This window comes from Anser anser (genome assembly GCF_964211835.1).
Source record: "Anser anser genome assembly, chromosome: 1".
Classification (NCBI taxonomy): Eukaryota; Metazoa; Chordata; class Aves; order Anseriformes; family Anatidae; genus Anser; species Anser anser.
In genome coordinates this window covers 56,065,341-56,081,205 of record NC_139720.1, presented here as the reverse complement: position 1 = coordinate 56,081,205, position 15,865 = coordinate 56,065,341, and the positions used below count along the sequence as shown (strand labels likewise).

The window sequence follows — 15,865 nt, the reverse complement described above, 5'->3', positions numbered from 1 at the left end:
AGTTCTAGGGAGCCCAAAACTGGATGCATACACCAGGTGTGGCTTCAACAATGCTGAGCAGAGCAGAGGATCACCTCTTTTGACCTGCTGGTGATATTTTGCCTAATGCAGCCAAGAGTACCATGAGCCTTCTTAGCTGCAGGGGCATGTTGCTCGGTCATGTTCAACTTGGTGTCTACCAGGATCCCCAGCTCCTTTTCTGCAGAGCTGCTTTCCAGTTGAGTGTCCCCCAGCATGTACTGGTTCCTCAGGCTGTTTGTCCCCAGGTGCAGGACTTTCCCTTAGGGCTATCTAGCTTTCGTATAGAATTTATAATTGAAGGCTACTGGTTTAAGCTTTGAAGCTGGTTTTAAAACAGTATAGCTGCTTTGGATATAGGATAACTTCAGATCAACTCTTTTTACCAGTTTTCTTTTGTTTCCTCTATGTACTATAAAATTATAATCACGTATTGATTGTTGAAATCAGTAAAACTTAAAGGGTTTTAAAATATTGCTCAAATTAGGAGATTACAGAGATAAAGGTAGTCTCCCCCCTTCCAATTATATATATGCATACAAACAAAAACTACAAAATAGTCCCAGCCTTGAAGATTGTCTAGACCACAATAAAGCAAGAAACAACACTGGAGTAAAAAACAGGGAAATATTTGCTATTCTTTCTCCTTTCTGTTTCAATCTTCCAATTTCCTGCCTCTTTTTCTGAAAATACACTAGCCCCATGATCAGCGAATTGTTAACATGCAGATTACCAATGGCATACTTCCTTCCCCTCTCTTCCCAGTTAAACAGTCCTATCTGAGTAAGTGCTTTGGGGGTTAAAATAGGAAGTACAGACTGTGCAATTACATACGCAACTCCTTTCCTTGAAAGGGTGTGGTCTTCTTCTATAAAACTGACATTTGAAGGTATAGAAGGTATAACACTTATTTTAAAGATTTATTTGCCAGGAAAATCCTGTAATTGTTTATAGCTTCCGTCTCCAATTCCAAAGAAGCGTGTTTTTGCTGATTTCTTCATCAGAAGATTCTGATGCTGTTGGGGAAAGCTGGACAGGGAGACTCACCCATCAAGTTTTATCATCTGCCTAACTGACAACTCCGGATCCAGGTAAAGGAACTATGCTTCTTTCTGGGGAAAGCAAAATAGAAGGGTCTGCTCTCATTCAAAGACTTGGAAGATGTTAAGGGGTCTCTTAACTGTGATGATTCTTTAAGGGCTCAGCCAGCTGTTTCTGGTGTCAAGCAGCATTCAGGAATCTGAAAGTCAGTAAGAATTTAAAAGGAGCTCTCTCCATGCTCCCCTAAAGTAGAAAAGAGCTAGAGACTACATGTTCCCTGAGTACAAGTGTCAGCTTTGTGAGCTGATTATACTTTTGAAAGAGCAATGAGAGACTGCCAAAAGTGCTCGAATTCCAGTATTACAGAAGGTGGTCCATGGTCTTTCAATCACTCAATCTACTCTGGATCTTGGCAATCACCAAAACAAAAGAAATAGTTTATTTGGATGTATTTGTACAATTTGCAGCTTGTTTGGGGAGTAGCTGAAACAGTAGTATATTGAAGAGAAACCTGAAAGTGAATTAATATGGAATTTCAACTCCTATATGTGGTATGTGGTTGGAAAATGTATTTTTAAGGAAAGTAAGAAAGCAGAGCAACATTGGGGTTCATTATGAAGGCTCTAAGCATGAAGAGCAGAAGGATGAATGAATTTGAAGGATGAGTTCTTTTCATAGATTAGGACTGTTTCTTGTTAATAGTCTTAGCTGAAAGAATCCCTGCACTTCCTTGGAAATGCACATTTACTTTTTCATTCTCTGGTCATATTTCAGGTTCACAAAATAAGACAGGGTTTTTGTCCTAAAGTAAAGACTTGATAAAAGTTCTTTCTGATTTTTTTCACAATAAATGTGTTGTAGGAGTTCTTTCTGAATGTCACTTCAACACAGCGTAATGACTAAAGTTCCCTAATTCAGTTTTACTTCTCTTTACATGAAATGAAAACAAGAAGCTCCACAATAAGCTGAAAAAGAGAGTTTGCAATTAAATCATTTATATGTGGAAAGGACAGTATGAACATGAAAGAGATTTTCATCATTTTGCTGAATCTGTCTTTGGTCTTCAGTGACCAAGCCATTAATGGTGAGTTTCAAATTTATATTTTCTTTTATTCTGCTTTTATTCCCTCTCTTTTTATAGCTGTCTCCTTTCAGCTGATACTGTTCCTCATTTTCTACTTCCTTCTGCTACCATCTTGTGTGCTGTAGGAGAACAGGTGTCTTGCTCAAATGCAGAAAGTCTGCAGACAGATAGGTTATATTGTGGCTGGAGATATGAACAGGTGAAATGCTGAACAAACAGAGGAAATTAACAAGTTTATTGCTTAATGAGTGAATAGGAAGGAGGACTAGACTGTGACATAGCGGTATGTGGTTCAGATGGTAGAGTATGAGAGTAGACCTCAGTGGGCAGGAAGAGGGTGTGGGTGTTTGGGCTACCAACAGCAACATCCAAAAGACTGGATCTTCCTGTGGAACTGCTGGTACTTCCTGCTTTCTCTCACTATTTCTATTTGTAATCAGTGCTTTTTTTTTTCCCTTTTGTTTTTTTTTTTCCTGGATTCCTTTCTCAGGTAGTGTCTCAATGAAGAGCTTGAGCTGCTACAATGACTACAGCTCACAGGTGACGTGCAAATGGAAAGAGCATATAGAAGCTCATGCCCTCCTTGGTATGACACTTTACCAAAGGGATAGTATTCAGAAGTAAGTACCTGAAATGTACTGTGCTGGATAAAAGTCCAGTGAGAACTTGGACACAACTTGGAATCCCAGGGGTTGGCAGTCAGATTTTTGGAAAGTGGCCTCACCTCTTCCTGTCATTGAGTTGAAGTAAAAGTTGTGCTTGCTATTGTCTTCTAGAAAGAGAAGAAATTATTAGGTTGTGATAGGGGAGCAATTTTTATCATATTTTCAATTATTTCTCCATGATTTTGTTGTGGAACATGGATAGCAAATATGATGGGGCGTATATGTTGCTATTCCTGGGGTGGGGAAGGTCGTGTCAGAACAAGAGTGGGTTTGAGGGTTGTTCATGAAGCTAGCAGGGAGGAGACATTTCCCCAGTTGCTTTGCCTGTTTAGGAGCATCACTGAGTATATTTTTGATCAGTTCTGAAGAACTTGAATAGACTGTGTTTGTGAGACAGCAAAAACTGATAAGTTCATCTGTGCTATCAATCTTCCTCCCAGAGATACTGGTCTGTTTATAACAGTATCTCTCTACTACATCTGTTTCCTTATGAAAAGGGAACTGAATCACCAGACTCAATCAATTGTGAGGATAAGAAAGGACAGAGAGGGAGGAATAGTCAAGGAAGAGAGGAAGATAAAGATGGAAAGCTGAGAAGAAAATGAATTAGCATCTGCAGATACAGGAAGGAAAGGGAAAACTCTTGATTTTGTTATAAGTAAGAGAGAATTCATATATGTAAAAGCAGCTGAAATCAGTTGAAGGCTTTGGAACAGGACCTTGAAACTAATATTTCTGAAAAAAAAGATGATATAACATTCTTATACCTTTGGAAAATGCTCTGTAATGCTTATATGATAGAATGTTTTCTGTGGATCATACAGGAAACATGACTGAAGTGAACTAATCAGATAAGCAGCTATTAATTGTGGACAGCTGAAATCAAAATGGCCAATGCTTAAACACGGTCAGCTCGTAGATGAACAGTAGTTGACTAAATCCCAAACTATAAGCTGGTGCTGATGGGCAGATAGAAATATCGTCAAGGCTTCACATCCCTTGGGCTGACTCTCTTGTTTAAGGGCACAGACATGTATGGTTGATCCCATCCATACTTCAGGAATATCCCTAGTTTCCTTGCCAATACACAACTTTTCAAGATATCAATACTGCTGGATAATCCTTGCTGGCATATGGTTGGCTAGGAGATTCCATCCTATCCTTCAAGACAGTATTTGAGCTCGTTTATACACAGTACTTCTCATCTGAACGGGAAAAATGTAATATACTGCACATGAAGCCATAGGCTCAAGCAAAATTCCAGAGGGTATGAAGTGAAGCAACACATCTCTCCAGCAGCTTAGCTTACTGCAAGCACACAAAGCTTATCCTCTTCTGACTAGTTTAAAGTATTGTTTTTAATCTTTAAGATGCTCCTTGGCCTGATAAAAGACTATCTAAATTGATGCCTAATATTCGGGATGAAATCTGTAACGAATGCATAAGGTCCCTTGACAGAACCGAACAGGATATAGAAGTACATTTTGGTTGTAGAAAAAAATTATGTGTCTTTCTGGGACTGCAAAATGAATTTCTTCAAGAAGCTAAGGATCTTTGGAAACTTTATCACATTTCACTCTAAGTAAAAGATGCATTTTCATGATATTATTTTTCATCATATTATTTCTCACATAAAAATATGAGATTATTAAGAGTTAGGCTAAAAACCCCACAAAAGTAGACCCGTACCAAAATATAAGATTTCACTGCATATTTTGAAATGCGAAGGCATTTGAGAAAAATCCTAGTGTTAAAAATGCTAGTCATATTAGTTGATGCAAAACAAGAATAATAGATACAGTGATAATGAGGATATAAGTGTCTAAGTAAATTAGAACAACAGAATGGGATGGAATTGGTTTCAGACATTTAATTTTGCATGAACAATATGTTTCCAAATCAGATCTTTATAGATCACTTCCTCTTTACACAGCGAGAGCAAGAAGATTCTTTGCGAACGTGAGACAGAAAGTGCCTTACCTGAGACTTCAGACCCCTACATCCTCTGGGTTTGTCGGAAAACTGTAGAATATTTTGGAATAGGGATAAAGGATATTTACAGCTTCAAACCAAACAAGATTCTTGAAACACAACTAAACGTTCATCTTTTCCAAAATGGTAAGGAATTAATGCCAAGTTCTATTTTCAAATGAATATTTGAGATCTTTGAGAACGTTTTTGCAGATCAGTCAGGAAGTGAATTGCAATTCGATTGGGAAAACGGCCAAACAGTTCTACATTGGGAGGATGTGGCAGGGAGGGGAAAGGGCAAGATTCTGGGAGTGGCCAGACATGGAAGGGGCTCTCAACAAGAAACTACTTGCTGTAAAATATGATAAGATGCTGTGGAAATGGGGAAGCTTAGCTAGATATTTTCTTCCTCCCTTCCTGTCCCTGTCTCAATTCACATGTTGCACCTTCACCTTCCAGTTCAGCCCCTCCCGCCGCAAAACCTCGCAGTCAGAGAGAGTTCAGGAGACTTCTTGCTGACCTGGACAGCAGCTGAAGGAAGCCAAGGGCTGGGCAATGCACTGGAGTATGAAGTCGCTTACAAGCGGGAGTGGGAGTCCTGGGAGGTAAGAGTGGATGAGCTGGGCTGTCCTGACTTGGGCGGCACCCTTTGGGGCAGTTGAGGGCTTGTGGTAAAAGCTGTGCAAACGAGTTGAAATTTATTTTACCCTGAACCCCTCCCAAATGAAATTAAAGCACTTTTCATGTGTAGTCCATGGGATGGCTCATGTGGGAGAACGGCAAAATACATTTGAAACCACGACAAGTGTCTTGGGCAGATTACACATATTTCTGAGCTGGGCAGTGCTGTGACCCTTGTGTAGCTGGTGCTGGAGCCAGCCAAGGCTCTGCAAGCTGCAGGAGCCAGTCCGTCTGCTGGGCTGGGTTGGAGCTGGCCATGCCTGTGCCTTGCCCTTCCAGCGCCATGCTGGCAGCATGCAGGCAGAAGCCCTGTGCAATGGGAGCGAGGAGCGCTATGTGTCAGCATGTGCGTCACCATCACGTGCATGGGATTGCTTGGAGGTGCGTCCTGACAGTCACCTCCTTGCTCCTTCCCTGCCTTCTCTGCACCTCTTCTCTGTTCCCCATTTGCCCTCCCCGCTAACAGAAGGCTGCATCGCGCTTGCTCTCCAACACCACACGTTGCCACCTCAGCCACCTCGTGCCAGGGAGCCGATACGTTGCCCGTGTGCGAGCCAGAGCGGAGCAGGCCAGAGGCTTCTCTGGGCCGTTCAGCGAGTGGAGCACGGATGTGTCCTGGGAGACCCCCGAAGGTAGCGTGGGTCAGAGTGGGGCTGTGCAGGGGTGGGACAGCTGGCTGAGAAGCCAGGGCTGGGGGATGTGGTTTGGCACAATGCTGGCAGAGCATATGGGCCCAGGAGAATTGAGGCATCTGCTGAGAAGGATGCAGATGGTACTTTGTTTTATCTTTTCCCCCATTACAGTCCATTTAAGTTGTTCACTTCAACTTAGCTTGGCAACAGTGAAATGATTCATGTAAGCAGCAAAGGAGACTCTTTGTTGGGCCTTGTGATCCTTGTGGGTCCCTTCGAATTTCGGGTATTCTGTCATTCTGTGACTGTTCTTTGTTTAACCTTACTTACAAGGAATAGGAATGGCACCAGAAGTCACAGCGGTGGTCCCTTCTAGTCATTGCTTTCTTTCAGGAAGCCTCAAAATTTGTTTCAATGGGATCTGCCTAGTGATAATGAAATGGCTGTGCCCCTCCATGGGTCTAGTGCTCTCTATGGGGACTGATTGTGTTTTGGGATGTGTCAGTCTTGTTTCCACTTGGATGGACAAGTATATTATTCCAGAAGATTGTGGAGAAGTTTGAAAAGGAAATAAGAGCAAGTCTCCATCTTGCCTCTTCCAGAGTGTTTGGCATTTCCATCCCGTTGGACAGACCTTGTTCATGCAGACCCAGACAAAGGCTTTCACTGCACTTTCCCTGTCACTTAGCTTGCTCTGATCTTCTGTGTAGGCCAGGAACGCATTCAGCCCAGGAACCTTCGCTGCCTTTTCAATGGTGCAAATCTTCTGACGTGCAGCTGGGAAGTGAAGAAGGTGATCACCACCTCTGTCATCTTTGGCTTGTTCTTCAGGGCCACTCCAGCATCCGCGTATGTGATCTGCCAGTGGCAGTGTGCCCATGCCTCTCCCACTGAGCTTCTGCTCTGTCCCGTTCCCGCTGATCTCAGCACAGCCTCCTTTCTCCCCCCAGGGAAGAGGAGTGCTCTCCCGTGTACGAGAAGGCCTTGCCCCACATCCCCTATGTGGTGCAGAGCTGTGCGATCCCTGTTAGCAACATCAGCAGTCAGAGCCGGTACCACGTGTCTGTCCGGACCAAGACGGAGGAGAAACTGATTGAAGCCTACAAGAACAGTGAGCTGCTGTGTTGTGTCTCGCTTCTGCTGGGAGTTTTCTGGGAGGGCTGGCTGTGTGGGCAAGTGGTGGTGAGGAAAAGTGGGTGGGAAGGAGAAGAGCTGAGCTGGTGAAGAGAGGGTCGGGACGCTGTGACAGGTCAAAGGTCTGGGAGAGGTGGCTTGCAGGTGTGCAGTTTCTCAGTGTCACTTGCTGCTCTCAGGATGGTGGCAGTAGTGGAAACTGCTGTGCAGAAATCCCAGAGCTCTTCTGTGAGCAATCGTCACCACACTGAGTTCCCTGCAATCAGAATGTCATTGTCCTTTGCCATTTTCCCAGGTGACAGGGAGCTGTAGTGAGAGGTGTTTTGTGGAAGTGTGTCACTGTGTGATTTTGCAAGAAGCTGGTGGAGCTCCTGGGGTGCAGTGTCCCCTGGAGCACTGGATGAAGTATGACTGCTCTGCTGAGTGAGCTATGCCAGGTGGATCGTCTCTGCCTGCATGCATCTGGAGGTACTGGTGCTGTTCTTTACAGACCAGAACTGGGGAGAGCTCCTGCATTGTTTGTAGATACCAGTTAGTAGCTCCAAGAGAGCTGAAAATCTCTGGGAACATGGTGGATGAGTATGGACTTTTGAAATATCATTTCACTGCTTTTTTCCATTTAGAAATTACTGTCAGCATTAATGGATATGGATCTTCTGTTATTTAATGGATGCACTGGTTTATGATATTTGACTAGAAAATGAAGATATGGGGAATTAAGAAGTGTTAGAAAGCTGAGACTTACTGCATTCCACAACACAGCCTGGTTTTCAGTCTCTGCATACTACCCACAGTGGTGAAAGGGAGTGCAGGATCTGGATGTTGATTTGTATTCTAAGATGTCCTCTGTGTTATAGTTAAGGTCCTACCACCTGCAAATGTGTCTGTGAAAGCGACAGAGAACCAGGAGTATGAACTAAGGTGGATAAAACATACTTTTCAGTACAACTTCATAAAACAGAAATACCAAGTCCAGTACTGGAAACAGAACAAGTATGATGAGGTAAGTCACAGGAAGTGCAGTAGTCCTGGATTTCTCCTTGCTGGGTGAATGGGAATGACAGTTCTCACCTCTGTCATTTGTGTTTCTTTCTTCTCCCCAGGCCCCGCAGATATTAAATATCAGCAATGATGAACCTCCCTTCATATTCACCCTGCAGATGCTGTCACCGTCTACAAAATATAGGGGAAAAATGCGTGCAAGGGTGAATAGTCCAGACTACCAGGGCAGTTGGAGTGAATGGAGTGAGGAGTTCAGCTGGGAAACTGAGAATGGTACTTTTAATATGGGCTGATTTTGTAAGGTTTTGTGGACTCTTAGTGGATGAAATGTCTCTATAGAAACATATGATTCTCTCAGTGGATGTTGAAGTTAGACCCAGTTAGACCTATGAAATAGGTATGCTTGCTAAACAAGATAGCTTTCCTGTGTGCAGCCTTACAGAACAGCAGTAATGCTAATGAACGCAGTGAGCAGAATTGACCTTGTAATCATCTTTCCTACTTCTCTTCACAAGACCAATACAGCCAGCTGTAAAGTTTTCCAGACTGAGAATCAAGCAAAGATTCTGCCCAAAAGATCATCCTTGTTTCTTGATTCTAATAGTCCATTCTGCTGTCAGGGACTGAAGAGCCTGCAATTGCAAGAAGACAGAGGAATAAAAATCATCAGCCTTTTCTATTTACAGAGTGAATATGAGGTTGTGTAAAACACCTAGTAGAGTGTACTGGAGATACAGACCTTAACATGTTTTTTGTAGTTTCTCAACTTAAAAGCAGAATGTCTGCTATCAGAATGGTCTTGTGCCCAAGTTATATGATCTTATATAATTTGTCCTGATGAAGCTTGAAGTAGTAAGAAAGCAGCTGGGGCAAATTCTGCTACTTGTGAAGAAGTTGGTGTCTTGTTGATGTTCAGCTATAGCTATTAGCAGAGGAAGCTCAGGAGAATCTCTGAGACTTCCATCTCTCCAGCACGGTACACAGTAAGGCAGACCTAAGATGTCTGAAGATCCTCCTAGTGTTCATGGTGCAGTAAGGTACCTAACCAGCTTTTTATTAGCATAAGTTGTTTTCTTGGATGTCAGTAACAAATAAAATAGAATCAATAAGGAAACAATGAACTCCTTTGGTCATCAGTAAGGTGTTCAGGCTACATTTGGTCTCTCCCACCTGGGAGGGGATCCCAACAGTAAGAAGGCCTGTTTGCATCCTGTGCTGTGCCACTTGCATTTCTCTGGTGTGTTTGTGTGAAGAGCGACCAAAATGCAAAATGCAAAACCTGTTATGGGAAGCAGCCCCTCTGTTGGTGGCTCCCTATTTCTCTTTTCTCTCTTTCAGTTCTGTCACCAGTGCTTCTACCAGTGATGCTGCCAGTTCTCATCATCACTTTGCTAATAATTGCTTCTTACAGCTATAAGTATTTCCTCAGGTAGGTTTTCACCATGAGGAGGAGATTTAGCAGCGTGTTGGCCATGTGAGTGGAATAAAGTTGTGAGGCACTGCTTGTGCAACATGAGAGCGGTTTGTGTGGAGGTGAGCCTTGGTGTGCAGTGGGCAACCTGGTGAGTGTCTGTGTGCAGGTGAGAGTTGGGTGGTGGCCTGCCAGAGTGTGGTGGTTTTACCCAGCTGAGCAGCTGAGCTCCACCACAACCACTCTCTCACTCCCCCTCCTCAAAGTGTAAGGGGGAGAAAATATGATGAAAACACCTCAAGGGTTGAGGTAAGGACAGGGAGATCACTCAACAATTGTCGTCACGAGCAAAACAGACTCAGCACAACGAGATTAATGAAATTTATTACCTATTGCTAATAAGAAAGAGCAGTGAGACACTAAAAACAATAACTAAAACCACCTTCCCCCCAGTTCACCCTTTTCCATCTCCACCCCCGAGTGCTGCTGGGGAACGGGGAATGGGGGCTGCGGTCAGTCCCTGACACTTCATCCCCGCTGTTCCTTCACAGTCCCTCTCTGCCCCTGCTCCCCGTGGGGTCCCTCCCACGGGATGCCGTCCTGCCCGAACTGAGCCTGCGGGGGCTGCCCACAGGCAGCAGCTCTTCAAGCACTGCTCCCACATGGCTCCGTACCACGGGGTCCATCCCCCAGGAGCAAACTGCTCCAACCTGGGTCCCCCACGGGCGGCAGCTCCCCCCAGACCCCCTGCTCCTGCGTGGGCTCCTCTCCACGGGCTGCAGCTCCGGCCCGGGGCCTGCTCCTGCGGGGGCTCTCCATGGGCCGCAGCCTCCTCCAGGCCACATCCACCTGCTCCACCGGGGGCTCCTCCACGGGCTGCAGCGTGGAGATCTGCTCCGTGTGGGACCCGTGGGCTGCAGGGGGACAGCCTGCTCCACCAGGGGCCTCTCCACAGGCCGCAGGGGAACTTCTGTTCCCTGCCTGGAGCGCCTCCTGCCCTCCTTCCTCTCTGACCTTGGTGGCTGCAGGGCTAGTTCTCACTCCTCATTCTCCCAGCTGCTGTTGCACAGCAGTTTTTGTTCCCTTTCTTAAATCTGCTCTAACAGAGGTACAGACAACGTTGCTTATTGGCTTGGCTCTGGCCATTGGTGAGTCCCTTTGGAGCCGTCTGAAACTGGCCCTTATCTAACAAGGGGCAGCTGCTGGGCTCTGCTCACAGAGGCCAGCCCTGCAGCCCCCCACTGCCAAAACCTTGCCATGCAAACCCAATACACAGGGCCTTGGCGGTGCCTTGCTGAGCAGAGCAGCATGCTGTACGGGGCACAGTTTCTTCCCCTTGCAGCCACATTGAGAGGCAAATCTTGAAAATCTGTGTTGTTGTTATTGCAGGCAGAAGAAACTGTGGGAGGAAAAGATTCCGAACCCCAGCAAGAGTCTGCTGATCCAGAGCTACTTGGAGGTAAGAGGGACCTGTACCTTTTAAGGTTCACTATTTCTCTCTTTTATTCATGACTCCCAGTAATCTTGAGAGTTCTTCTTTTTCTCCTCTCCTGTAATGAACAAATACTTTGATTAGTCTCTTCATTATTTAGGAGAAGTTCAGACCCTATTTAACATGTGTAATCATACATTTGTAGTAGTAGACATCTGTTTGTTAAACATTGCACATTTGTTATTTTGCTATAAAATGGAATTAGGCATTGCAATGGTCTAACACATCATTGCATTGTAATGGTTCAACACATCATTTTCAAATAGATGGGAAAAAACTAGACATGGATGCTCCTGTGTATGCTTTTTATATCTCCAGATAAAATGGATATGTTTATACTAAAGTCTCATGTTAATTTCTTTTGCCTGATATTTCAGTAAAAATGGATTTTTTCCCCCACTCTAAGAAGCACCTCGATAGTTTTGGTTTCTATTCCTTACCTGTTTCTTGATCTATAAACACTCACTGCCTTAGTTTTACGGTTTCGACACTTTTCATCCCTGCACTGAATCACCTTATCTTAAGTTTTGTAAACATCTCAATTATTCTGTTTCTCTGGTCAGCTAGTACAGATGACAGACACTAAACCCTTATAGGTGAAATATTGCCCAGAGTGTCACATATGATGCTGTAGAGCAGAGACTACACAAAGCAATAGCTTTGATGTTTATTGTGGAGAGAACCTGCAACATTTCTATGAGTTCTTTAAGAGAACAGCTTCAGAGCCCTAAGCTATGTAAAGTTAGGTCAGTGGCAAGGCCTTCAAAATGGGTTTTAAGCAGCATTCTTCTGGAAAACAGAAAGTACCTTCTAGTCATACTACAGCATCTTGCCAGATGCTGTAGTCTCTGCTACTTGTTTTCATTGTTCATGAGAACTGTATGTTTCTTGACTCAGCTGCTGGTGATACACTTCTTTTTCCTCATGTCTGCTTTCTCTTTTTTTCAGAAAGCGCATCTAGGAAACTGGCTGACAAACAGCCAGCTGGACTTCAAATACAACCTTCCAGAGAAGATGGATCAGCCTAGCTTTCTTCAAGTTGTGGACAGGTGAATGAACAGCACATTATAGTGACACTGTGAATGAGACTCTCAAAGAGCTCCCTAATTCATGGGAGGATATAATTAAGTGTTCTGTCACCAAAAAGCCTGTGCCAGTTGCTTTTGAGCTTGGGATATGATTTTTTGCTATCTGGTTTAGTCAAGATAGAAACCAAGTCAACCGAGAAAGATTCTTCTAACCATATGTGTAGCTACTTAAAATTTTGACTAAGCTTGTGTTTATATTTAATGTTTACCACAGGAATATCTCTCATGAGAAACTTTTAACTGTCCCCCATTCAGGCAGATGAAGACTTCGGCAGAGTCCCCTGAAGGGCAGGCTGGAAAGACAGAAGTTTCTCCTACTGCACTGGACCTACAGAATCCATACCATGCTTTAAATGTGACAGAGCGTGCCCCAGTTGTCTGCCTAAGTCGGACTGCTGGTCGTTCCTTTTCTGTTTCAAGGGGAAACAGTGCTGATGCAAGTACTGCTTCCCAGACAGCAATCACTTCCTTTGCTTTCAATGGTCCATACTTGTACAGCCCAGTGATGTCCTCCCAGCCTGAGATGCATCAGCCCCTGGATGTGACCCTGAATCCAGTGGGAAACCAAGAGAAATCAGTGTCCCTACAGTATGTGACCCTCCCAAATGAAGTCTGTCCCCAGGCTCCACGAAGACAAGAGCAGCCAGGAGCAGGTCCTCAGCAGCCTTTCCTGCTCCTAGATCAGAAGGAAACAATGCAGCACCTCAATGATGAGAAAGAAGTCTCACCACTCCCCGCAGCCGGTGGGCAAGGCACGAATGTGAAACCAAAAGAGCAGAAATCTCCAAAGGCTCTTGGCTGTGCCACGTCCCTTCAGCAGTGCCCCTCAGAATATATTGCCACAGACAGCCTGTTACTGCCATCAGCCAGTGACTCCACACATCCACCACTTGCCACTGCTGGGGAGTTGCCTTGTGACCCACGGGAGCCCCAGCTCCCCAATGACCACTCTTGCCATGAGTTTGCTCCTGGAAAATCTGGTGTCACGGTCCCAGTTTCAGGTCAAGCCCCAATATTTTTTCCTGAATCTCACCTCAATGCATTTGGGGACTACCTTGTTGTCCCTTCAGGTCTCCATGGACCTTCAGAACCCACAAAGATTTATTTGCCTGTCCTACAGAAGGGAAGCACTCTTCCTAATGAGCTGCCTTTGTCGGGGGGTAATTTGGTGGTGTTAAACCCTGACAGCACTGAGCCAGTTTTCCTTTGCCAGGTTGGTGACTATTGCTTCCACAGCCTGAAGTCCAGTGAGAAAGTGCATATGAGCCAGGAAGACCCCCAAGTCAAGAAACCTAATGAAGCCAGGACAGCACCCGGGAAACCTCTTTCTGATGATGAATCCAACACTGGCAAGAAAGAAGATGTATCAAAAATGCAGGCTATTCAGCTTTTCAAAAGCCTGAAATCAGATGATTACTTTTCCTGGCAACAATCTCTGAGGATCAGAGAAATCTGTTAAAGGAGCAAATATCAATGAATACCAAGGCTACATGCAACTAAAAGAGCTTGCAACTATCTGATAAAAAGGGACCCTCCAAGCTAGGAGCAAATAAACAGCAATTACTTCTTCCAGCCTCCAATCCAATGTGTTGGAAATGACTTTCATCCATTTCAGTGAATTTCAGCTTGATCTCATTCTCAATGTCCATCACAGTTTTGGCATGAAAAACAATCCAGATATTTGCATTTTGAGATAGTTGGTGTTTTTTGAACTTTTTGGCTTATACACAATGAACACATTAGCCTCCTCCTGGTCCTGTGACAGGTCACAATCATTTTACCATAATACCAGATTGCCTGGAGCAAAACTCATGGCAAGAAATGCAGACTTTACAGCATGAAATGCTATCAGATTAAGATTGGTTTGGAAGCCTTGTAAAGAAAACTTATATTCTTTCAAGCAATGTTGTTATCTTTTGTGTGAAATAGATCTAAAAGTCATCAAGGAGCTTTCGTTATCTCTACCTTTCCACTGGTGGCATGGAATAAGTATTATCCAAGATGAAAAAACAACGGACAGTAATAGAAGCGTAAGTTAGAAATGAGAATAAAATTGTTGAAATCCAGGAAAACTTTCTTAAAGCTAAGGTGTGATATATCACAGTGTATTCTAAGAATAAGAAGGAAACATTACTGAGATACATTAAATTGGCTCTAGGGAATCATGGGGAAGATATATTACTTGAGAAAAACCCAAGGACTCAACAATACAATGAAAGGAAGGGAGTGAGTCAATAACAGAGAATGACAGTGGAGAAAAGTTGTAAGCTCGAGTCTGATTCAGCTTTTCTATTTTTAAATGTTAAAGTACTATATGATTTTCTTTTAAGTTCATTGGGTGTTTATGCATGATATTATTAATCTTAACTATGTGATGTCTTTTTTTTTTTTTTTCTAATAAGCTGTACTGAGAAAGAGGAGACTTTTTTTCTGGTAAGTGTTGCACGATAAGGGCACAGGAGTGCCACTCTGTGATAGGTAAAAGGCTTTGGTTTCAGAACTAATGTGGGCTTGCATTCCACGAAATATCTGCTTTTCAAATATATAACTTGAACTAATAAAAAATTCTATTTCTTCCTATAGTTTTTTTCCTTTCATATGTTAAGAATGTTGTGCTTACAATATCATTACTATTAGCTCATCTGAACAGACCTTCAAAAATTCTGTTGGTTCAGATATGTCCCCTGTGAGGTAGGATGTTTTCCTCCTGACCTTGCTATGTTATTTGGCAGAGCTAATGAGAGGTAGTTCTGTGTTTGTGCCAGCTGATTCCTCCTGCTGGTTTAATGGGGCAGTGCTGATGAGAAATTGCAGAGAAATGCATTGTTTTTTCATAATTTAAATCCTTACAAATACCATTTTAAATCTGAAAGATGCACAAATTCAATCTGATATTCTTAATGGCATAAGGCAGACAGTGGCAGCCTCTGATAGAGAATACTGAGGAACACCTTAAGGGATTTTCAATTTTTTGGTAGTCTCTTTGGACTTTTATGAGTAGCAAAAACAATTTCTTCTAAGCCATATGACTGTGCTCTATCTAGGCGGGTCCTAAAAGATGTTCTATGCAGGTTTGGTATCTGGATTCAGATCTCAGATATGCATCCCCTTGCTGGGCCTTGAATTGCTGTGGTTTTAATAACGAAGAACAGTAGTCAGTGGGACAACTTCTACTCTGCTCAGGCCTTTTGGATGAAGTTCATTTGTGTTGTGATCAGTACTCTGAATGCTATCTGTTCTTTCTGTCCTTATGCACTTCATTGGGCATTTCCAGAGGCTGCTCTTGGAGGCAGGATTTATAGATACAAGGACATTTATAGATACAAGAACATGACCCCACAGAGCAACATTTATGATCTGAAGATTACTACAGGAGCTTGGAACTTGTAGAGTAGCATGCCATTTTCAGACTAGGGGAGCTGAACAGTGTTTTTCATCAGCAACTATAAAAATTATTTTAGAACAGAATGAATTTCTGCTTTAGGAACTCTTCATGCAATATCCAACCAAGCATCATTAAATTAAATATGTAACAGACAATGGAAGCAGAACCTATGGCTACCGTGTGTTAGGGGAGTTCATTTATTACTGGGTTACAGAATTAAAGCTTCCATAAACTTTAGCTGTTGATCCTATGAATGTACAT

General features: G+C 43.4%; 1 protein-coding gene across 2 annotated transcripts; it reads left to right on the top strand.

Moving 5' to 3' along the window:
* Positions 1–806: 806 nt before the first annotated feature.
* LOC310901894 (cytokine receptor common subunit beta-like) lies at positions 807–14,799 on the top strand. Of its 2 annotated transcripts, none has more exons than XM_083842486.1 (14): positions 807–1,109; positions 2,013–2,143; positions 2,634–2,763; positions 4,742–4,926; positions 5,239–5,384; positions 5,927–6,092; positions 6,803–6,941; positions 7,043–7,203; positions 8,084–8,229; positions 8,330–8,501; positions 9,567–9,657; positions 11,029–11,098; positions 12,080–12,180; positions 12,475–14,799. In XM_083842486.1, exons 2-14 carry the CDS (start codon positions 2,074–2,076, stop codon positions 13,676–13,678), a joined length of 2,781 nt encoding a protein of 926 aa, XP_083698612.1. In that variant the 5' UTR covers positions 807–1,109; positions 2,013–2,073; the 3' UTR covers positions 13,679–14,799. The 2 variants fall into 2 exon arrangements, with proteins under 2 accessions (XP_083698612.1, XP_083698611.1); XM_083842485.1 differs by having other exon boundaries at positions 2,010–2,143.
* The last annotated feature ends 1,066 nt before the right edge of the window (positions 14,800–15,865 follow it).

What these genes read in the sequence shown, in the direction of transcription:
- LOC310901894 (XM_083842486.1), top strand. Translation starts at nt 2,074, where the DNA reads ATGAACATGAAAGAGATTTTCATCATTTTGCTGAATCTGTCTTTGGTC. An exon ending in GGGAGTGGGAGTCCTGGGAG is followed by an intron (nt 5,385 to 5,926) that starts GTAAGAGTGGAT and finishes CCCCGCTAACAG; the next exon opens with AAGGCTGCATCGCGCTTGCT. An exon ending in TTTCTTCAAGTTGTGGACAG is followed by an intron (nt 12,181 to 12,474) that starts GTGAATGAACAG and finishes TCCCCCATTCAG; the next exon opens with GCAGATGAAGACTTCGGCAG.